At 36.3% G+C, this 24,787-nt stretch overlaps 1 protein-coding gene across 3 annotated transcripts in view; it reads left to right on the top strand.

Moving 5' to 3' along the window:
• LOC149718273 (uncharacterized) overlaps positions 1 to 24,787 on the top strand; it is a 134,707-nt gene that overhangs the window by 63,497 nt on the left and 46,423 nt on the right. For all 3 annotated transcript variants that reach the window (XM_089839816.1, XM_089839890.1, XM_089839963.1), the window contains 2 exons: positions 21,135 to 21,528; positions 22,175 to 22,422. In XM_089839816.1, coding sequence (XP_089695942.1) covers positions 21,135 to 21,528; positions 22,175 to 22,422 — 642 coding nt within the window. The remainder of the gene's footprint in view (positions 1 to 21,134; positions 21,529 to 22,174; positions 22,423 to 24,787) is intronic.

Here is a 24,787-nt window from a genome sequence, read left to right as displayed (position 1 = left end):
TGTGACCTCATGTCCTTTGTCTGTCATCTTGGCAATGGATAGGAGATTTGTTCTTAAATCCGGGACATGAAGGGCTCGTTCCAGGCGAAGAACTCGATTGTCGCTGCCATTCGTTGCGGGTACTTTTACTTCGCCAACACCTCGTATCTTCGTTGACTCTACAGTGGCCAGGTTTAAAGATTTCGTGGTCTCTTCGTAAACGTTGAAGCAGTCTTTGCTGGAAGTCATATGCGAGGTGGCTCCGCTGTCCAGGCACCAGGAATCGTGATAAGCCTTCAGGTGCAATGCGAATTCTTTCTCGGCCAAATTATCTGCCAGTACATGATGGGCGTTTTCTTTCTTTCTGGTTTTTCTTTCTCTGTCGGGGCAATCGGCTACCTTGTGGCCGGGTTTCCTGCATCCATGACACTTGTACTTGAAGGTCGTGCTTCCTCGTCCACGTAAGCCTCTTCCTCTACCCCTTTCTGCAGTTTTCCGGGAAAAGTGGTTACTGCCCATCATCGCATTCTGCACGGGTTCGTCTTCCCTTGAGTTCTTGGCGTCCGATTCCTCCAGGATCTTTATTTTCAAGGCTTCCGGATCAGGTAACGCATCCCTGGACTCTATTGCGCACCGGAAGTTCTCGTACGATTCTGGTAGACTGTATAACAACATAATGGCCAGTAGGTCGTCGTTTACAGCAACTCCCATGTCAGCCAACTTGTCTACTGCGTCGAAGAATTCTCGGACGTGATCCCGGACATCTTCTCCCTCCTTCATTTTCTTGAGGGTCAGTTTCTTCAGCAGCGTGGCTTTCCGGGCAGGTCCACTGGACTGGTAGATGGATTCGAGCTTCTGCCATACTTCCCGTGAGGTCGTGCAATTCTTTACTTGCTTCAACTCCGACGGACTGATCGACAAGATTAGGTCCGCTCTTGCCTTCCGATCATTACTGTCCCAGGTAGCGACCGCCTGGGCGTTTCCTTCCGTTCCCCGTACCAGAGTTGGCCTCGTTGAAGTTCCATCTACGTACTCCCAGAGATCGTTCTTTTGAAGCAGGGCTTCCACTTGCATTTTCCAGGTATCATAATTATCTTTCGTTAACGTCTCGATTCGTCCCAGGTGATTTCCGGCCATTCTTCTTCTGACTCCGCACCTTAAAGGATAATCTTCCCGGCGTTGAACTTCTTATGACTTCTAAACCTTTGCGCAGTGGAAGCGTGCTGGGCCCATAACCTGTTGTTGTTTGACGCAAGAACGACTCTGGGTTTAACTGGTTATAAACTCTTTATTAAGTTAATTAAAACATTTAAGTTAATTTCCGGGAACGCTACTGACAACTGATATCTGAGAACAGATAACTGGGAACTGATCAACTGTGAACTGACAAACGTTATCGGAATGTTATCCGGTTATATAGTTAAGGCATCGCGATAAAAAATAAAGATTACAAGAATGACCGCGATGCATAAAAAACACAAGTATAGAAAATAGAATCTGGATATAGATAAAAAAACAACCGGTATTATCTCTAATTTCCAACATATACCTTCTGCCTAATAAACTAGATATTACTTCTTGTTAGTACTTAGTAAGTTGTTTATCTGGTTTTTGGTATTTCAATATTTTGTGAATTATTTTTACACAAGGGCACAATATTCTTTGATCAATTAAAAACATTCTTATCGGCGGAACCTCTTAGAAGAGTTTCTTGGATGAAACGCGGCGACGAGTTGTTATAGTTGCGGCGACATTATATGTCTATTACAATATCAAAAACCCCAGACATGGACTCTATAAATCCATAAAAGGACTTGCAAAGTAATAATAATTACCTGCACAATAACATCAAAATATCTCATTTACATTCCTTTCAAACGCGCTTACCTTCAAACAGTAATCTCTATCAAAATAATTAACTTCTTGTAATTAGTGACCTTGATATACCAGAAGAAGAAAAAAAATGTAATACAAGTACATTTAAGTTTCCTGGCACGCCTAGTTCTTGATACACTGTTCTGTAGTTAACACTATTGGTTAATTGCCTTGCAATATGGACAAAGAATTAAGTCACTCCCCTAGTTCAGTTTTACCATCCCCTTTAGAGATTATGGTTTTATAAGATCCATGCCTCGACGAAATAGTTCAAATCTAGCTCCTCGGGTTTGATTCAAGTTTGACGCATGCGCAATTCGATTCTAGCCCAGATTCTTGGGCACACGTTTTGGGAGCGCGCGCTGCTCCCAAAGACCTAGCAGCGCTATAGCTCGAGGAACCAAAACAATTCAGATGGTCTTCGGATACCAACCTTAAAACAACACAGGCACCGACCGGTTTCCGCCAAAACTTTAATATTAAAGATTTATAACTTGATTAGTTAGTTAGTTTGAAAAATATTCTTATTCTTCCCCATCCAATTTGCGATTGAAGAGAAATTGGAAAATTTAAAGGAGCTAAATTTATTCGTTTGATTTGTGATCTAAAATTTTAATCACCAGTACTATTTTAATTACTTAATTAAATCGCTGTTGATTTGGAGAATTAACTTGCATAATTGTAAGTTTTATTCGTGCATGTATAATGTATTTTGTTTTAATTCAATTATGCATGATAATATTTTGTTAATTAATAGTCGATTAATTATACAGGGTGTTTCTGATAAAGTCTGCATGCATAAATTATGGGGTTGTGTTCTTTGGGAAATCAATTTTGAGTCTAAAATGTAACTTCTATCTATTTCCATTTTGTATGCCACAAGGGACACTGTTTTCGAGTTTAGATTGCATCCAGAGTATTTTATATTTGTTTAAGAAACTGAACATTCATTGATTGATTTCTAATCTAATTTAATTCCATCCCTAAAACATTAATCAAATCATAGCAGAACATTTTAGACTCAAAATTGATTTCCCAACCCAAATAACAAACATCCTCCGTAATTTATGTATGCAGACATATCAAAAACACCCTGTATAAGAATGTAAATACAATTAATTCTATGACGTAAATAATTTAATTTGTCAATAACGGGGGAACTAATCAATATTTTTATTATTAAAAATCACCCAACCCCCTTAGTAAGTTAGTTCTGATTATTTATTTTTTAACTTAATTCATAGCAGAAACATACACCCTGTATTTATTTATTAAATTTTAAACCCAATTAAGGACTAACCGAATTAAATATTAAATTTATTCCATATTAATTTATCAATCTTAACAATCTATCTTATATAACTATAGCCCCCCTTTCCCCCCCTCCTTTTAACCCAATTAGAGTCGTATAAGGCGAACGTAAGCCTATATAACGTAATTAAAACCAGCTTGGCCCTTCTTGCATTTATTTCCTTTCCACCAATTAACCTATAAAATTCGATTCGAGTATCTCTTTGGTTTTCCACCCCGATATCTCCACCGTCGCATTGAGTTGCTAGAGACAATTTGCGTGTGCTTATGCAATCGACATATTAAGTTATGATTTATCAATATTAAAATTTAGTTCAAGACAGAATAAGGGTTGAATTGTATTAGTAATAACTGGTTGTCATACTACAACTAACTAAATTGCTTAGATACAAAGGATAAAGAGAGGTTATATAACGTTAAGACTATGGAGTCTGTGATAATAATGGAATGTTACGTGCAAGATAGGAAATTATGATAAGTGTATTTCAAGTATAGTATTTCAAGGTCAATCAGTGTTGGTTATTTATGGCAGTGCGAAGGGGTGAAATTAATTAAGATTAGGGTCTGTATTTTACTGGTATATCAAGGTCAATGAAATGTTTTTCGAAGATGTCACACTGGAAAAAGTCAGGGGGTTTTAAGAAATAAGTTTAATAAGGTAAGGAGGATTTTATGAAATAAGTTTGACAAGGTCAGGGAATTTTAAGGTATAATTTTAACAAGGTCAGGGGGATTTTAAGGAATAAGTTTGACAAGGTCAGGGGGATTTTTAAGGAATAAGTTTGACAAGGTCAGGGGGATTTTAAAGGAATAAGTTTGACAAGGTCAGGGGGATTTTAAAGGAATAAGTTTGACAAGGTCAGGGGGATTTTAAAGGAATAAGTTTGACAAGGTCAGGGGGATTTTAAAGGAATAAGTTTGACAAGGTCAGGGGGATTTTAAAGGAATAAGTTTGACAAGGTCAGGGGGATTTTAAAGGAATAAGTTTGACAAGGTCAGGGGGATTTTAAGGTATAATTTTAACAAGGTCAGGGGGATTTTAAGGTATAATTTTAACAAGGTCAGGGGGATTTTAAGGAATAATTTTAACAAGGTCAGGGGGATTTTAAGGAATAAGTTTAACAAGGTCAGGGGGATTTTAAGGAATAAGTTTAACAAGGTCAGGGGGATTTTAAGGAATAAGTTTAAAAAAGGTCAGGGGGATTTTAAGGAATAAGTTTAAAAAAGGTCAGGGGGATTTTAAGGAATAAGTTTAAAAAAGGTCAGGGGGATTTTAAGGAATAAGTTTAAAAAAGGTCAGGGGGATTTTAAGGAATAAGTTTAACAAGGTCAGGGGGATTTTAAGGAATAAGTTTAACAAGGTCCGGGGGATTTTAAGGAATAAGTTTAACAAGGTCAGGGGGATTTTAAAGGAATAAGTTTGACAAGGTCAGGGGGATTTTAAAGGAATAAGTTTGACAAGGTCAGGGGGATTTTAAAGGAATAAGTTTGACAAGGTCAGGGGGATTTTAAGGTATAATTTTAACAAGGTCAGGGGGATTTTAAGGAATAAGTTTAACAAGGTCCGGGGGATTTTAAGGAATAAGTTTAACAAGGTCAGGGGGATTTTAAGGAATAAGTTTAACAAGGTCAGGGGGATTTTAAGGAATAAGTTTAACAAGGTCAGGGGGATTTTAATGAATAAGTTTAACAAGGTCAGGCGAATTTTAAGGAATAAGTTTAACAAGGTCAGGGAATCAAAGGTTCATTAAAAACCTAGTTAAAAGGTCAGCTAGGGCTTGGAATTAGATGATCTGAAAATTTTGTTTGCAGCCTTGCTGGCCCTGTTAAAAATTAACATAATATGTATCGAAACTTTTAACTGCAAATTTTATTACGAAGGTTTTAATATCGAAAAGACATTTCATTGCCCCTTTAAGATAGGCCAACGGATGAACGTATTGGTTTGGTAGACTTATTCAATTTATTCTTTTGCCAAAGGCATTAAAGGCAATTGAGAGAAGGAATTTAACAAAGACTTGGCGTTTAGACGTGAGGCCAATATTTGAGATTGAAAAACACAACCAATTTCTTTTTTTTTTTTAAAAAAAAGAGAAAACCAATTACTTTTGCACGTTCTACGTTGACGCAATTTGTTGACTGTTGACTCTCGAGCTAGTTCATTCAACTATATTTTTTATTCAAGCATAATGCACTTGAAAACTGATGCGAATGCATTTTATTTAAACCTAGTTAGGTCTAAATCTTGTAGGAAAATGTAAGAAAAAATTACTATTTAATATTTATTAGTAGATATGCTTACATTAGAGCAATGTTTAAACCTCGTAGATTTTGTTAAAATATCAGTTTGAATGTAATAAGAAAATAATTACTAATTCAAATTCCATAGAGAAATTCTTTCCAATTCAGAACTAACAATAGTGCAAAAATCCCTTCAGTTATGTCAGGGATAGATTTAATTTTAGGAGTAGGAATGGAGAACAGAACACAGTAATCTGGGCGCGCGTTAAAGTCCCGGACCCCCTTCCACGGGACGGGGGGGGGGGGTATGAAAGAAGAGGCGGGGCATATCGACAGAGGTAAAAAGGAATTACGTATTTTTGGCCTTCCCCGTCAGCAACGTTATCAAAACGTAGTTTAAGTGAGCCAATAAGATAATTTAAACTTTTCGTTATGACGTGTTGGAGGGAGGGGGCTTTATACTGGACTGAAGTAAATACTAACCGTTCTCCATTCCTACTTCCAAAATTAAATCTATCCCTGTTATAACTGAACTGAGGATGTAGGAGGCTAATTTCATCTGATACAAGAGTCTATTTCGCTGTTTTAAGGATCGACCAATGTTTGGGACTACCATATCTCCGAAACTAAATGTTGTAGACCACATGTTCTTCGACACTTTCCACTCACCTTGACCCAAAGAATACACCCATTAATTTATGGCAGACTTAAAAGAAACACCCTGTGTATACTTTTGTAGCGAATTTTAATTTCATCTGATTCATTCCCAGTTCATGGATATATTTATAAGGTTTGACTCTAAAAAATAACTTTGACTTTTGAACGTATTCCCAAGGTATTGAAGCATACGTTCCTCAGAAATCATATGCTAATTTTCTTTTTTCTTGCTCCCACATACCCTTATTTCACGCGATATCATATAAAACCTATCTCTCCTTTCTTCTCTCCCCAAACTTACAGCTTCTCCATTCTCTTAAGGCCCATTCAGACTAAACTAAAATCTTACATTCACATTGCTCGCTTACTCAGACACGTGTCAACGACTACGTATTAAAAGATTCGTCCTCGTTTTTATTTTGAAAACTAGTTTTCAGTTTTGTCTTGCAGTGTCTGTTAAGATGGCGCCACCTCGTTAGTTAGCGCCTTTTCTTTAGCCATAGCCCACTCGATCATGCCGCTTACTGTCGCGTGATTGAGTGAGCTGCTACGCTTTAGCAGACGATGTATGAAAAGTTTTAGGATTCTTGGTGCGGTATTTGAAATTCATTTTGGATGAGCGGCTATTTTAGTATTCAAAAGTCTTGGCTGAAAAATCACACCATATACAGGGCAGGAAATAAGTAAAAATTCTTATAGGACATGTGTCCAGTGACACCAACTTTGACTGGAAAAATTGTAGGACATTGTCCACTGGAGTGTGTAAAAATACTGTCGCATCTTCATAGTCAAGCCATTAAAACTGTGGAAAATTTATTGGTCAAAATGTTCAGTGACCCCCGCTTTGTTTTTAGAAAAATTATGGGACATTTTAAAATTTTATTGGACAATGTCTAGTGTCCTGTGCTTATTTCGAGCCCTGCATATACGCGACTCCGTTTAAGTCGTCTGCTCTGGCGTCTGAACAGGGAAATGAACGTACCAACGAAGTTAGCTGCAGGCGACCGACGTGAATGTAAGATCATTTACTCGTAGTGTGTGAATGGACCTTTAGAATCTCTCAGCCTCTTAGAATCCCTTAGTCTCTCAGTATAGTAACTTCAGCTCGCGTCGCTTCGGGGCAGACAGTTCGACTTTGGCTTTGGGAGAACGCGGTCGATCGCTCGCTTCTTTCTCGGCTAAACATTTTTCCACTGAAATCTGGATCCTCTTGAGCTTCCCGTTTTTCTCTCTTTGCATCCTCTCTGTCTCTTCTCGGTTGAAAAAGTAGACACTTGTAAAAGTTTTCATCTCGAAGTCTCTCATTCGTGGCCGCTCAACTTAAGACCAAATCAAATATTTTTTCTTTTTCAAAGTTTTAATATTAACGCGTCTTTTTGAAGTTTGTAGTTGTTTGATCTGGAGTTTCAAGCTATTTTAAATTACGTAATCAAGGTAATTTAGTTCTAATTTATTTTTATTTATTTATTTATTTTCTGATGTTGTGTGGATTGTTTTTACTGGTGATTGTGTTGTAACTGGCTCTTTGAAAATAAGGAGCGGTAATAGAGGTTTTATTTAATTGTTTATGGGAAGTTTTTCTGTTATGTTTATTACACTTTTAATTGTAGTTTATCAATTTACTCGCAATTTTAGTAATTTACTAATTTAGCTGGGTTTTTTTAGAGTATCTTGGGAAGGTGAAATATTTTTGAAAATGTTTTTGAAGGTCTGAGGATTGTCCTGAAATTTGAAAATTGGTTTGAAGGTCAGGGAGTTGTTCGGAAATTTGAAAATGAGTGTGAAGGGCAAGGAGCTAGTTGTCAGGAAAATTGGTGTGAAATGTCGTGGAATTTTAAAATTGTCATAATAGTCATAGAAATCATAGTTTTCAAAATTGTCATGGGATTTTTTGAATTTAGCAAATTGTCATAATAGTCATAGAAATCATAGTTTTCAAAATTGTCATGGGATTTTTTGAATTTAGCAAATTGTCATAATAGTCATAGAAATCATAGTTTTCAAAATTGTCATGGGATTTTTTGAATTTAGCAAATTGTCATAATAGTCATAGAAATCATAGTTTTCAAAATTGTCATGGGATTTTTTGAATTTAGCAAATTGTCATAATAGTCATAGAAATCATAGTTTTCAAAATTGTCATGGGATTTTTTGAATTTAGCAAATTGTCATAATAGTCATAGAAATCATAGTTTTCAAAATTGTCATGGGATTTTTTGAATTTAGCAAATTGTCATAATAGTCATAGAAATCATAGTTTTCAAAATTGTCATGGGATTTTTTGAATTTAGCAAATTGTCATAATAGTCATAGAAATCATAGTTTTCAAAATTGTCATGGGATTTTTTGAATTTAGCAAATTGTCATAATAGTCATATAATTCATAGTTTTCAAAATTGTCATGGGATTTTTTTGAATTTAGCAAATTGTCATAATAGTCCTAGAAATAATAGTTTTCAAAATTGTCATGGGATTTTTTTAATTTGGCAAATTGTCAAAAACACCGGGGAATTTTAAAATTGTCACAAACTCCGTTATTATACATTTTTGTACATGGACAAAGAAATCCCTCTCCCAGTTTTCCCATCCCCAAAAGGGAATATGTATACGGTCTATGCTTTCGCTCCATCTTTCACAACCATACAGAGTTAATCCGTGCCGATCCCATGTTTAATTCAATTATTATATCATTGTGGCGGGAGGGCGAGCGGCCTTCCACGACAATTTAGGCTTGACTCTCTCAGTCTCAATGAAACTCGACACCCACGTTCCTCTATCTCTTGTCTAACTGTCTCTTTATTGACTCTTCAATTGTTGTCCTTTGAAAGCCGGAGAAGATGCCTGGGCTTTGTTTCAAAAGACTAATTAAGTATTGAAATTAGATTTGAAGGTTAAACTTAAACTATTATTTGGGTGTCATAGCTTATGTTGGAAGTTAAAAGAATATGGATTTTGAATTTCTATGGCGTCGTTCTTACAAAGTGGTTCGCGAATTATTTGAGGTAATTTGTGAGTTAACTAAATTATTTACTGTTCACCGTGGTATATCATAGGCAGAAGTAGGATGCTATAACTGTTTGGTTGGTACTAAATCCTCAGCAATCAAGTAGACACAAACCTTGATTGTCTTGACGTGGGACAAAAATTAATCCGCAAGCTCATGCGCCTTGGCTAAAAGAGTAATGATGAGCTAGGAACTATTTATCGTTACGTATGTGATTCGGTTTAGTAACCTTGTGCACTCCAAATGTTTTAGCTGATGTTGGGAAGAAGAATCATGTTACAATCCACCTTATTCCCCATCTCCGGAAGTTAGGCTTATCTCGGGATTTGTGGAAGGGAGTAACGGGTAGAAATTAATCTGTCGTCTGCTAAAGAACATAATTTTGGCCTTTGTAGCAGACGACAGACGAATTTCTTCCCGTTACTCACCTCCACGAATCCCGAGATAAGCCTAACTTCCGGTGATAGGGAATAAGGTGGATTACCCCACTTTGTGGTGGTACACTTCTCTCAAAGCGAAGTAATATATACTTCAGCCACTACTTAATACTTTCATTAACCTTCCCAAGGCCCAACTCAATCTATTTTATTTATATTTGTCTTTCTTTGTTTGTTTGTTTGTAGTAATACGTTTAGGCTTAACGTAGCAGCCTACGTCAGTGTTAATTGACGCGTTGTCTTCATTTATAACGTGGTCACGTGACCCCAGTCCTTGAACTGAATCTTAGTTCTTTCACGGTGTCACAACGTATGTAACACGAGACTCATTCTTAAGGTTTGAAGAAGTTCCCACACACATATTCACGCACGACTTACCTTGTTAAGCCTTGTCCGTCTGACGGTCACACACTTTCCTTCTCTGTCGGTCGTCTTAATCCGTTAGGAATAACGCCCACGTTTTAGATCCATAGAGATTCACTTACTTACTTCGCAAGTAATAATAGTACCTTCTATTGATTCTTTGTACAAACCACGTTGGGAAATTCTTGCGGGTGGAATTAACTGACTTCACTCTTCCCACGCCGTCCGTGAATTTCCTGAACCATTCTTGTTAGCTACTGTAGGTTTGGTTTCCCGCTGAGTAGCTTGGTTCTTTTAATTAAAAATATTGCCTTTCTAGTTTCTACCTCTCTAAAGGTCCATTCAGACTGTAGACTAAAATCTTACGGTGAAGTAACTTTGCTGTAGAGAGCTTTCAGTTGGAGGAGGAGCTGATCGAGTCTCGTGACGTAATTTACGCTGCCATATTTGTGGGTTTAAACTGCGGGAATTAAGCTGAGACCACCCAATATGGTTACCAGAACAGCGGTAAGACTCGTGAGGTTGTGACGTACTACTATCCCATCTGAAAGCTCTCTATAGCTTAATTAGACACGTGGACACTACTACGTAAAAGATTCTTGCAAGGGTTTAGTTTGAAAGCTAGTTTTCAGTTTCGTCCTGCAGTGACTGTTGAGATGGCGCCACCTCATTAGTTAGCGCCTTTTCTTAGCCTTAGCTCACTCTATCATGCCTTAATGACTGCGTGATCGAGTGTGCTACGTTCTAGCAGACGATGTATGAAACGTTTTAGGATTCTTGGCGCGGTATTTGATTAGTCATTTTTGATTAGCAGCTATTTTAGTATTCAAAAGTCTTGGTTGTAAAAATCACACCACATACGCGAGTAACGCGACTCCGTTTTTAAGTCGTCTGCTCTGGTGTCTGTCTGAACAGGGAAATGAACGTACCGACTAAATCACCGAAACGAAATAAACTGCAGGCGACCAACGAGAACGTAAGATTTTACTCTATTCAGTCTGAATAGGCCTTTACGGAGCTCATAGTTAAGCCTTAACTTCCGACTTAGTGATTAGGCCTAGGTCTGCCCGGTGTTGTTGACTTCCTAAGTACTGCGTTGTCACTAATGAACGATTGTTAAGCGGTCCCATTTTCTCTATTTTTCTCTTTTATATGATCTTTCTTAGGTTGGTGGCCAACACACAATAGACGAAATTAGATCTTTTGTCTGTCTTCATTCCGGGAAAATTGACAACAGACTTGATTGTTTGGGTTTTGTGGAATTGTCAAAGTCGGGTTTTGTTCATTTCAGAGATATAGTTGGTAGCATAAGTTAATAAGTGATATGTTCCTTCCATAAGTATGACAAAGATCAACAACCCTTCCATACAAATTGTTTCACTTTTAGTCTAAAGTGAATTTCTTAGAAGAACTTTCCTTCATTGAATCTAGCCGAGGCTTAACTCAACATCTATTTTATCATAAGTTTATGAGATATGTTCCTTCTATAAGTATGTCACTACCTATACGATTCGTAATGCTACTGAGAGACTTACAGCTCGAGATAACTAGTTCGGGGGAGAACGACGAAAGCGAGTCAATTGAAGTCCTGCACTCGGTGGTGGTGAATTTTTCAGCTAGGACTTCTATCTAGGTCCTATTTAGTCTGCATTACTAAGCCCAAATTTGACAGCAGCGCCTCACCAGGCGTATGTCGCTTTACCTCGAATCACTTCAAAATTACAAGCTCCAGCTTCTAAGTTACCAGAATTTTCAAACTTATGGAAGGAACATATCTTATAAACTTAGTGTTCTTAAATAAAATTCTATTGGACGCCTTGAATTTTTCTTAAATTGTCCGCTTTACAATTACAAATAAGCAAGCCTGGCTGCAAAATTTAATTGCCTTTTTTTATATCCCGTTCCATTTTACGTCATTTTGATATCATCAAACCGAATTCAATTACCGAGAACGCGTCTCCAGTTCACTTCCCATTTTGTTTCCTGTCTGAGACTTCGTTCTCTCTTCGATCCTAACTGTATATCCGTTTCCCCCCCCCCCCCCCCAAGTTTTCTTCCTTTTTTCAAATATTTTTCCTCATTCTTCTGTTGACCATGGGATTTTGTGTCTTTTTCCATTCCTTTCAAGAATTCTTTATTTTTGATTTACCGGTATCATATACCATGCTTTGAAATGAAAGATTATATTAATATAAATATAGATTTGAAAAAAGAAAAAACAATCGGAAGAGGATATGATATATTAATAATAATAATAATAATAATAGTGTTTATTACGTGCAAATAAACGGTACATGTATATGACCTACAAGTATTTACACGGGGATAAGGTAATAAGTTAGGGGTGAAGGGTATATTTTAGAATAATTATTTAGAAATAATGTAAGAATATGTCATAGGATAAAATATAAACATAAGATAAAAATAAACATACGATAAAAATAAGTTAAAAATATAAGTCGGAATATGAAAATACATAAGAATAAATGTCGCGAGGTAAAAACAGAAGTTCTAAGATAAAAATTAGAGTTATAGGGTTATATACAAATATCTTTCAGGGAGGGTTTTGCTTTGTCAAAAATGTCTATATGAGATCCATAAATATTATAGTTTTTCATCATTCTGCTCATTGGCTCTAGTGAAGTTATGTTGGGTTTCAATAATCTGTCGCTTCTGTGGCGAGTTTTCAGGTTGGGAGCATGGAACTTGATTTGTTCTAACAACATGGAGCAGTCTATAAAATTTCCATTTAGCTTTTGCAGGAATATGATGTCTAATTTAATTAGGGTTTTACTGATGGTATCTAGTTTTAATTTACTTTGGGTTGTCTTATGTGTATCTTTCGGCAAAAAGTAGTATTTGTAGTAATTCAGGAATTTATTCTGTACCCGTTCTAGTTTGGATAGTTGATATTCACTGCAGCCGCTATAAACCAGGCTTCCAAATATTAATTTTGGTTTGACCAGAGTTAGATAAAGTTTTACAAAGCAAGTTGGTGAATTTATATCTTTTGCAATTTTGAGACTTAGGCCTAGCTTTTGATAACAATCAGCTAAGGTATGTTTAACATGTGCGATAAAATTTAGTTTTTCATCAAATATGACTCCTAAGTCTCTTATGGTTTGGACTCTGATAAGGGTTTCTCCATTAAGTTTATAATTATATGCAATTTTAGATTTTTTTCTAGTAAATGACATTATAAAGGTTTTATCATTATTTATGGGAATATTGTTTTGGGTGCACCAGTTGTTAAGATTAATGAGATCGGCTTCAAGTTTTTCGCAGTCTGAGTCCGTCGATACAGAGTTCCCAAGTTTAGTATCATCGGCAAATTGGAGGATTTTAGAGTGGTTAATAAACGAGGGTGCGTCAGCTGTATAAATATTAAATAATAGTGGGCCAAGGGATGACCCTTGTGGAACGCCACAAGTTACATTGTACGTGACATTTGTTTTTTCCCCATTAATTTTGAGGGTATTTTTACGGTTACTTAAGTAGTTTTTAGTCCACTCAAGCAGTTTACCCGATAATCCATAGTGTTGTAGTTTTTGGATAAGTATCTTGTGGGATACCCGATCGAACGCTTTAGATAGGTCGACATATATAATGTCAACCTGTCCTCTATTTTCCGCAATCTTTAGAAACGGAAGATGATATTTTTATTTTGCCTCGATGACGTCATGAATTACATGAAAATGGAGTAATGGTTTAGTCGTCTGAAAGAGTTTCTTAACCTTTTATAATTATTGTAGAAGCGAAATTTAAGAAGTTTTGGTTAACCTTTTGATATTTCGGCCAGTGCTATGGTCAATTGTGAAAGGGTAACGGCCTCTAAAAAGTTCCTATTTTATCATTCAGAATATTTCCAGACAAAGCGCGCCTTTTTATTATTTTTTCGCGCCAAAACTGACGTTTTTCCCGCCAAAAATACTTTTAAATATTCCACGTACCAAAGAATATCAGTTCAGAAAAGTTTTGACTAAAATAAATTACCCGTTAAAAAGGTTTTTAGATTAAGCTAAGGTTTATACGTGATCTACAGCAATTGTAATGTGTTGAATCAAGAAGTGATATCTAGTTTATTAGGGAGAAGGCATAAATTCATTCATCCACATTTATAATCTAGCTTTATCTCCAGTCCAAACGTATAGTAGGTCCGGAGTTAATCCCCGCCGCCTCTAAATTACAACCAGCATCATCTCATTGGTTCTTGAAACTCGTGCACGTCAGCGCGACGCGAATGACGAAAATTACAGTCATATTTTCCGACTGAGTAGAGTGTAGCGAAATAGCCCGGGGCCTCCTTTTACGTCCCGCCTTGTATTTTGAAAGGGGGACTGGGACTAGGCGCGGGAATACTTAGGCATCTTAAACCCTCTCCCTAATAAACTAGATATCACTTCTTGGTTGAACTTTAACCTTTTTTGAACTAAATTCGCCTGTGGGAAAGAAAAAAGGCGGGAAAAGTATATGTATCCTGTAATGAATGAATGAATCGATGTCACCTTTTTTTGGCGCGCGTTGTTGTTACCTTGGCGCGTGCGATTTATAAGAAGTCGATCCGTTTGAAAACCCACGCGATAACTAGATTAACACTCTAGGTTTCTTAGAGCTCTACCAGTGCTGCACGAGGTAAGCCTTGGCTATGGTCCTCTGTCTTAATTAACGGTATAATGTCTCGGTTCGGTTTTATGTCGTATACATCTTAGATCAAGCTTGATTACCCCTAATTAGATTGAAATTAAGCTACTTCGGTTTGGGAATAAGTCTTCTTTTGCTTTATGTATTGCAATTGCTTTAATTGCTGGGCCTTGGTCTATTTACTCTTTAAAGGGATGTACTGTACAATCCGTTATGTGTATACGGCCTCTCAAGTACTATATTTTGAAGTATTAGTACGTGTTAAGAACTATTTTCTGGAGTAGTAATTGGGCAAAGTCACGTGGAACGATACGGCTTGAGTACTATACGTCATGCCTTATAATTCTGACGTATTTCTAACTGTGATTTCATTGGTTGAATTCGCGAGGTAAAATTAGTCGTACATTATGATTCCGCCTAGATACTTTGATAAAATGGCATGCATTGCTGATACTAATAACGCCTTCATTAACCTCACTATTGCCTATACTTCCGGTTATTTCTGAGTTCATAAGATATGTTCCTACCATAAGTTTGTCACTGGTAACTTAGAAACTGGAGCGTGTCATGAAGTGAGTGAGGTAGGTCATAGATTCGAGGTAAAGCGAAGACGCCTGGTGAGGCGCTGCTGTCAAATTGGGGCTTAGTAATGCAGACTAAATAGGACCTAGATGGAACTTGGTCCTGCATGCAAAATTAACCACCACCGAGTGTTCTTAGGACTTCAATTCTCGCTTCCGTCGTTCTCCCTCGAACTAGTTAACTCAAGCTGTAAGTCTCTCAGTAACATTACGAAGTATAGATTGTGTCATAATTGCTTATGGAAGTAACATATCACTTACAAACTTACGCTATTTTCCATTTGTTCCTGAGTTGTTCTCGAGGTGAACATAAAACTCAGTCATCCCTAATATTAGATTGCAAATGCAACATTGTAAACTTTAACCCTTTTACCAACCATGGAGTATTCCGAGAATGTTTAGCTTCCGCATTTTAGTCCCAACTCTTTAGCTTAGACAAATTAAATTAAAGAATGTTCCCTAAACTAAAGTCTAGAAGAACAGAAAAAGAATTAAAGAAACGAGGAAGTGACGTTATACATTCATTCGGACATTCAAAAAAGTCATTCACGGATGTAATTGGCAAATTCCGGCTCTTCCTTATTCTATTCTGTTCTGTTCTGTTAATACACGTGTACTCATCAGTAAATTTTCTGTTCTTGTTCTTGTCCCCAAAGAGAAGACCTTAAACAATTGGAATACTTTTTTCGTATTTGAGGTGCATTGTTAGGCAGCAGACGTTCTTTGGGAAGGGTTTTTTACAAGGGGGCATTCACTCGTAGATATGTATAAACTAGCTGTTATTCCCTCGGCGTCAGTCGCGTGTAATAAGAACTTCCATCAAAATGGTTCAAAGAATGGGTAGATTTTACTGATTACTAATATTTTTGTAGCACCCTAGGAGCTAAGGCACTCGGTGTTGCCCTTCAGCCCGTCGGAAAATTTTTTATTACTTTTCACGCGGACATTATCTTCCATAAAGACGGGTTTTCAAGTTTTTGGCCGCCATTTAAAAAGATGGCAACAAATCGAACCCAAAAGACCATTCAGCCCGTCTATAGGTTAAAGGAAAGCAGTGTACTAAATATTTGTGAAATCTGTTGAAACGCGCGAACTTTGTTCCATAGAGAAGATTTTTACATTTTTGGGTGCCATTTGTTAAGATGGTAGTGGATTGGAAAAATCTTTCTTAGTACGCGCCTACTATTTAAAAAGATGGCAACAAATACGAATTTCCCTCTCACTCACAATGTTGGGTAGTGGGGGTTGGAGGTCATATTTTTTCTCTGCTGAATCAATTCCCCCCCCTTTCTGTATTATTCATGGAATCTGAGATAGTGATTAGCCCCTCGGTGTTGGTTGTTTTATTTTTTTCTTCTGTTTTTGTAATATAAAGTACTTTACTATCCGAAAGGGATTAATTAGAAACCAACCGAATTTGTACTTGCCTCATTTGGGAATTTTAGTTAATGAAATTTGGGCCTAATTTGTTGGAATGTTTAATGTACTATTTGAGCCCCCCTTTTCGGCCATAAAAATAGTCTTTATAGGGCAAAGCAGCCGCTCAGGGGCTATTGTGACTTGACATTTCAGCAAATTCAAACATTTGCGTAGACTCGAAGGTCCATGATTGGCTGGAATTTTTTTTTTTAACATCATTTTACTTTGAAAGATTTTAAAATTCCATTCCCGAATGAATAAACTACAATAAACATTGAATTAGAAATTCAAATTAAATTATTTTCTGGGATTTTATTTTTAAGAACAAAATAGTTGTAACTGTTTAATTGTTGAAGTACAAAAGTTAAAACGTTTTCGAGGTTAAAATAATGCGGCAAAGATCACACAGAAACCTCACGAGAAACTTTATTATCGAGGGGAAGGATACTTATGAAAGTAATTTTAATTTATGATGCATTTTCAATTGAAAATGGCTTAGTGTCCGATCCAAAAAATCCTCGTGAGTAATTTTATTATCGAGGGGCAGGATACGCCTGAAAGTTATTGTTATTTCTGATCCATTTTCTATTGAAAATTGTGTTAGTGTCCGATCAAGAAACCTCGCGAGTAATTTTATTATCGAGGGGCAGGATACGCCTGAAAGTTATTCTTATTTCTGATCCATTTTCTATTGAAAATTGTGTTAGTGTCCGATCAAAAAGAAACTTCGCAAAGAACTTTTCTATGGAGGGGAAGGATATACACGAATCTTATCTTAATTTAATTTTGTGATCCATTTTCTGTTTGAAAATTGTTTTAGCGTCTGTCCGTTCCCTTAGGATGGAATAAAAATTAGTTTGAAAACTACTAAGTAGAACTTGGTGCTCAGAATTCCGAAAATGATTCAAGGTTACTTTAGCTTCGCTTCACTTTAGGGCTTTGGTTTCGCCGGTTGGGACTTCAGTCAAACAATATTAAATTTTTATCCTTTTTGTAGCTTTCTTTATTCAGAGCGACAGAACTGGAGCGAAATAAAAACTTTGCAAATATTAGGTTGTAATATTACACGGTTCATGTGAATCGTGGGAATCTTAAGGGGAATAAAAGGTAAATTGGTTGAATATCAGGGAAAAATTGTACTTATTTTTGAATACGATTTTTCCCTGATATGCAAACCAATATGAGTCGTAGTAATCTTAAGGAGGAAATATCAGGGAAATTGGTTTGCATATCAGGGAAAAATCGTATTTATTTTTGAATATCAGGGAAATATTGTAATTATTTTTGAATATCAGGGAAAAAATCGTATTTATTTTTGAATATCAGGGAAAGATCGTAATTATTTTTGAATATCAGGAAAAAATCGTAATTATTTTTGAATATCAGGAAAAAATCGTAATTATTTTTGAATATCAGGGAAAAAATCGTAATTATTTTTGAATATCAGGGAAAAAATCGTAATTATTTTTGAATATCAGGGAAAAAATCGTAATTATTTTTGAATATCAGGGAAAAAATCGTAATTATTTTTGAATATCAGGGAAAAAATCGTAATTATTTTTGAATATCAGGGAAAAAATCGTAATTATTTTTGAATATCAGGGAAAAAATCGTAATTATTTTTGAATATCAGGGAAAAAATCGTGTTTATTTTTGAATATCAGGTAAAAAATCGTAATTATTTTGGAATCTCTGGGAAAAATTACGTGTGCCTATTTCATATTATAAATTTATTATAAGTACTCTGGTCCGTCAGCGCAATTACGCTATAATGCTTACGATACAAAATTAAGCGTGGACAAAATTGACAGCGCTCCTTGCTAAATAGACCAGAAAATTGACCTCATTAGTTCATCAGTTAACTTCTCGTTAATGCGGAGACCGTATTGTTCCTAATGGCTCCTCTTCCAATCCTTTCCAATATCCTTCGACTGATTCAAACCTTGCGAAGGAGAACTCATTCAATTTGCTACCTTTGATGGGCTCCTACATGTACTTCTTGTACACTTCTTTTCATCTCTACCCCTTCGAGGGGATAACCACTCTGACATGCAATACACACCAACCAATTACTTGAAATTATTTTATCCGTTCAAAAGTAATTTCTGTCGAGTGAAAATGGCTACAGAATGGTTCCAATTAGCCGTATCAAGAAGTGATATCTAGTTTATTAGGGAGAAGGTATAAATTCTCGCCATATTTCCAGCTTTATCTCCAGTCCAAACGTATAGTAGGTCCGGAGTTAATCCCCGCCGCCTCTAAATTACAACCAGCATCATCTCATTGGTTCTTGAAAACTGTGCACGTCAGCGCGACGCGAATGACGAAAATTACAGTCATATTTTCCGACTGACGAGAGGCAGCGAAATAGCCCGGCCTCCATTTACGTCCCCCCTTGTATTTTGAAAGGGGGACTGGGACTATGGCGCGCGAATACTTAGGTATCTTATACCTTATCCCTAATAAACTAGATATCATTTCTTGGCCGTATTAATTCCTTTTTATGTTAAGTGAGTGAGTGAGTAGCCCCTCGGTATCCTTCTCAAAAGTTTCCAAATCTTTCTCTCATCTCTTGGGAAGATTCTATTTAGGTTTTTCCCAGAAATCGGGGTTCAATCCGGGTGCACCCCCTTGCTGTTCTAAAAGCAAAAGAGCTATTTTTAGAGCTGGGATACCTGCTTCAGGGCGATATCCATCTGGAGTCGAGCTCTAATCTTTTCCGATTTGTCAAAAGATAAAACACTCTAAAAGATAGGTTTTAAAACTGTAGATTTCTTGCTTACTCCTACACTTCTTTTTATATTTTATTTTCTCGTCTTTTTCTGCGATGTCTTCTTTGGTCCAAATATAGCTTTTGTTTCTGATTTTGAAAGATGGATGGATACAATTGGATTTGGTATAAAGATAAGATTCTGTCCTAATGGATTTGTAATAGCAAAAGCAAATTGACAATAACAGAAGGTGAGACAGACTGCAAGGAGAGAGTGTTCTGAATAAAGATATACTGTATTTTTAGCTTCATTCCATTTGCAAAGATGAGGGCTATTAATTTTAACCTCGACGTATGTAGTAGTAGTTGCTGTTGTAGTAATAGTAGTAGAAGTACAAAAGGTCAATAGGATTAACAGATAGTGAGGAGTACAGTAAGGAGAGCGTGTTCTGTTCTGAATAAAGATATACTGTATTTTTAGTTACACTGTATTTGCAAAGATGGGGGGCTATTAATTTCAACCTCGACGCATGTAGTAGTTGTTGTCGTTGTAGTAATAGTAGTAGAAGTACCAAAAGTCAATAGGAATAATAGAAAGTGGGGAGTACAGTAAAGAGATCGTAGGCGACAATCACGTGATTTAAAATTATTTCCTTTCAACCTATGAAAACATATTTTCTGCGCTTGATGCAGTATACTAGGAGAATTTTACATTTAACACCACCAGGTGTCGCACTAAGAAATCTAATATATTATTATAATCTCCAATAAGCAAAAATATAATTATTCTATCGGATTCCAATCCCAGATTAATTCCACAAAATTCAAATGAACTGAACTGGCAGCTATTTGCGTCTTTTAGAGAAATTAAAAAAGATAACGTTTTATTAAAGTTAAAGTAAATCAAACTGATTGGTCGATTAGGCTTCGAATACACTACTATTTAAGGCTTTTAACAACCTCGCCAGTGCCTCATTACTTTCTTTTATATTTCCCTTTGCTAATAACAACGAAATTGTCACCTTCAAAGGGGAAAGCTTTCTTGTATTCCACCCTCCCTTTAAAATCTCACAAAGCAATCGATTTTTTATGTAAACTTTCGCTTTGTTTCTAGCGCCACCTACAGTTAAACTATAGAAACTAAATATTAACAATTTCAGTATTTCACACATTTATGAAACGCTAAATATTTATGGATGGTGTTATTTATTTCCCACTGGAAAATCCGGGCGAAATAGCTTCGCGTATATTTATGTAAATTTTATAAAATTATTTAAATGTAGTTTTTGTTTTTGATTGTCCTGTTTATTCAAAAGCCAGTAATTTTCCATTATATTTTGATATTATATTCTATTACTTTTCAATGGGGTTTTTCCGTTGTTTTCGACGAAATTTAAAAAAAACAACATATTATTATTTACACAGCCATATTTTGATTCAGGAAATATCGATTAAAAATTTTGTTCTATTTTTTTATTATGTTTTTCAGTCAAATAATATCGTATTTTGATTCATCTTTTATCATTGTTATTCGAGTTTAAAAATCACGTTTTAATCTAACCGTATTTTAAATGTTAGTTTATTGACATATTTTAGATGAAAAATAGACCTGTAATTAAATAAGTTGCGAATTTTGTCGAAAGGTGGCGCTGTATTTAACTCTAAGCGAATGCACGTAAGATATAAATCAACCAATCGATGAATTTCTTTGAGGCAGAGCCACAGTTTGAACTTTGAACTTCAAAGTTATAAATAAATCTTATGGAATTTTGGAAGAGTTTTTTTTAATTTAACATATTTGAATTACTGTTCGGGATTTTAAAGGAAGGAAGGCTTAAAAATACTTTGAAATGTTAAGCCTATTTTGAAATTTAATTAAACTAAAAACATGTTTTCTCTTTATCTTTCATTTTCAGGACGATAACGCTTTTAGAGAATCCTCTAACTTCAGTACCGGATCCGGAACGAAATGGGACTTGCAGGCGATGGAGCGATACATGCGTGAAAACCAACCCGAGACACACATGGCACTTGGTTTCTTAAGTCGTACTTCGGAGGAAGCTGTAAGTTCCTCGACCACCATGCCTTCATCGTCCGTCAGACGCAATCTTCAACCCAAACCGGGTCGATTATCAAGTACAAGTTCGGCACCCGTTAATGGGAACGATGGTGAGAGTGCCGGTGAAGAAAGTAGTCCGTCTTGGGGGTCAAGTAGCGCCGCTGAGGACACACCCTCCTACGGTACTGATGCCATGGCCTTTGAGTTTGAACGGAAGTGCAATGCGTTCGATGACATGGCGGCGAATGAAGGTGAGGGTCATGTTAACTTGGCAATAGTACTGTTCTTTCTTACTAATCACGTGGCATTAGGTGCTCGCCAAGGCTTAATGAATTCTTTTATTTGTTTGTATCCAAGCTTAACCTTCCTTAACAAGCTATATTAATACTTAAGCCATAGCCCACTCGATCACGCGCTCAACGACGCAAAAAGCTTGCGTGTTCGAGTGGGCTATGATTAAGCCCTCTTTTGGAAACTTGGAAAGGGTCTGTTAGTGGTTTCTACTGCATTAAATAACTGTGACTTTGATCAAAAAAATTCTTTAAATTATTAATTGAAACGAATTTTAAAGAAAAATATTGAACTTAAAAAATAGGCTTAACACAAAAAATCACTCAAATTCCAGGTCAAAGGTTAGTGTTATTCCACTAAAATCCACTGGGTTTCTACTACATAAGGGTAGTTATGAAAAATAGCCATTTAATCATAAATTTATTGAATATATTGAAGGAAAAATAGGCCTAAAAAAACAATGCCAAGGCCTAAAATTTTAGGTCATAGGTTAGTGTTATTCTAAAGGTCATATTTCACGGTCACTGAGTTCGTGAAGAAGCATGCATTTTCTTGAATGAAATGTCGCATTCTCTAACGTATATATATTATTCTTGTTCATCGTAGGAGAAGTTGACCCGGTCATTCAAGTGAAAGGTAGTCAAAGCTCGGACGAACTAACGGATTTCGAGCGCCGAGATTGGCGTGCAGGAGGACGCAAAGGTTCCACCGGAAGTAACTCGGAACAAATGGCGGGGGACGGAACCGCGCCGGAACCCAAAAGCCGGAAGCTGACTCGTCTTTTGCGGCGTACCCACAGCGCTGGTTGCTCCAAAGAAGTTCCGTCGTACGCTCTCTTCCTCAAGGACAAAATCGTGAGTCTTTAAACCACACGTTTTTTACAAATCGCTTTACAAATACATACAATACGACGCGTATCGTGAAGATTATTTTTGCAAAGGCCTAAGGTTTTAATCACGCTCGAGGGGAATTTAAAGATTTTTCTGCAATGTTCGCGAGATGTTACGATTGTGAATTTACACAGGGTATTACCATTACCATGGATAAAGAATGCGCGTGAGGAAATTTGTTTTCACGCTATAGGATAGGCAACTCCCTATCTCGGACGACAGCTTATTCTGTATATACTCTGTTACAACATCGGTTGTCAGCACGCGCAAAGATAGGTCTCTATGTAACGTAGCTTTGTACGTGCTGTCAAGAGACGAAAAACTAGTATTTTAACTACATTCTGCGCCTCACTTTTTAATTACTTATAAAATCGTAGATTCCTAGCAGTAATTAGCAAAATAAAGCGTTTATATTTAGTACAAGGATCAATAGAACCAATTTTTGTGGCTTCCTGTGGAATATGCAATTTACAAACTTAGAACTATACCACGGTTCATACAAACTTTGAAAACCTGGAGAATTTGAAAGTGTTGTGGAAGTAAATTGTTGGCTAAAAATTCCGGGGAAAACTCCTGGATATTTATAATTTTTAGTAAAATTCATGGAAAACTCGGGATATTTATAATTTTTAGTAAAATTCATGGAAAACTCCAGGATATTTATAATTTTTAGTAAAATTCATGGAAAACTCCTGGATATTTATAATTTTTAGTAAAATTCATGGAAAACTCCTGGATATTTATAATTTTTAGTAAAATTCATGGAAAACTCCTGGATATTTATAATTTTTAGTAAAATTCATGGAAAACTCCTGGATATTTATAATTTTTAGTAAAATTCATGGAAAACTCGTGGATATTTATAATTTTAGTAAAATTAGGGGAAAACTCGTGGCAATTTGTGAGGCTTGAAAACAAGTGCCGTAGTTATCACTCCATAGAACCACTAGGTGGCATTGCTCCTGGAAAATTCAGGGAAATAAATGTGAAAATAACCTGAAAATATCAGGGGAAATCGGTTTTCCAAACGTTATACGAACCCTGCATAAATTTTATTTATTTAAAACCAATGAAAACCAAGATGCACCAACCGGCGCATTTTGATAGCTTCCTCCAAAATTGGGATGGGCATAGCCATAAATGCAAATAAAAATCTAGTTTTGAAAACATTATTAGGGTATCTATCATTCAATGATAGCAAATTACATAATCATGATCCGTAATATGTTTATAATTATCTTCATTTAATTTGGGGGATATCCCGGTTTACGTCCTTACAAAATAGTCTCGTCTATATTTTATATATAAACTTTTACCGCGTCTAGTTTCGTCTTTATCTTCGTTCTTTTCTATAAGGGTGGATGGATATAGGCCCGCGACCTTTAGCGGGGATGATCGGATCGTCCTTTTGTAATTAGGTTTAATGATATTCCTGGAAACGAAAGTTCTACGTAGAACCGTCTATAAATAGCCACGGTATCTCTCCATTAAATCCCTCCGAGTCCTTCGAGTCGCCGCCTCTTTAGGCTGCTCTAAGCGAAGATTGCCTATCGGCTTTAGACCGTTTTAGAATTTTCCTCGAATACCAAAGGACATTCTGATTGGAAAGGTTAAATATTAAAATGAGGTGGTTCATGAAAAGTTACCTGAATGTGGTCAGACATTATCAGATGTCAGAGTCCCCAATAGACATAAAAGTGCTCTATTGGATTAAATGAACCAGTGTACAAAATATTAGTGAAATCGGTTGAAAATTTATTCCTTAAAGAAGGGTATTTTACATTTTTGCCCGCCATTTTTCAAGATGGCGGCAAATCGAAACACAAAAGCCAGAAAGCCTGTCTATAGGGTATAGGGAACCAATGTACTAACATTAGTGAAATCGGTTGAAACGCGAAATCAACGTCATTGTATAACGAAGGGTATTTTACACTTTTGGCCGCCATTTTTCAATATGGCGGAAAATCGAAACCCAAAAGCCATAAAGCCTGTCTATAGGGTATAGGGAACCAATGTACTGATATTAGTGAAATCGGTTGAAACGCGAAATGAACGTTATTCCTTAAACAAGGGTATTTTATATTTGTGGCCGCCATTTTCCAAGATGGTGGCAAATCGAAATCCAAAATCCATAAAGCCTGTCTATAGGATATAGGGAACCAGTGTACTAATATTAGTGAAATCTGTTGAAACGCGAAATCAACGCTATTCCATAAAAAAGGTTTAGGTTACATTTCTGGCCGCCATTTTTCAAGATGGTGGCGGATTGGAAAAACCTTTCTTAGTGCTTACTACTTAAAATTTCAGCCTTTTAGATAAAGCGGTTTGG

The sequence above is a fragment of the Phalangium opilio genome, unplaced genomic scaffold (genome assembly GCF_054372755.1).
Source record: "Phalangium opilio isolate 3A_F unplaced genomic scaffold, DU_Popi_V2 ptg000002l_1, whole genome shotgun sequence".
In the NCBI taxonomy this organism is placed as follows: domain Eukaryota; kingdom Metazoa; phylum Arthropoda; class Arachnida; order Opiliones; family Phalangiidae; genus Phalangium; species Phalangium opilio.
Note: the sequence above shows the minus strand (reverse complement) of the source record. Positions and strands in the feature narration are given on the sequence as shown.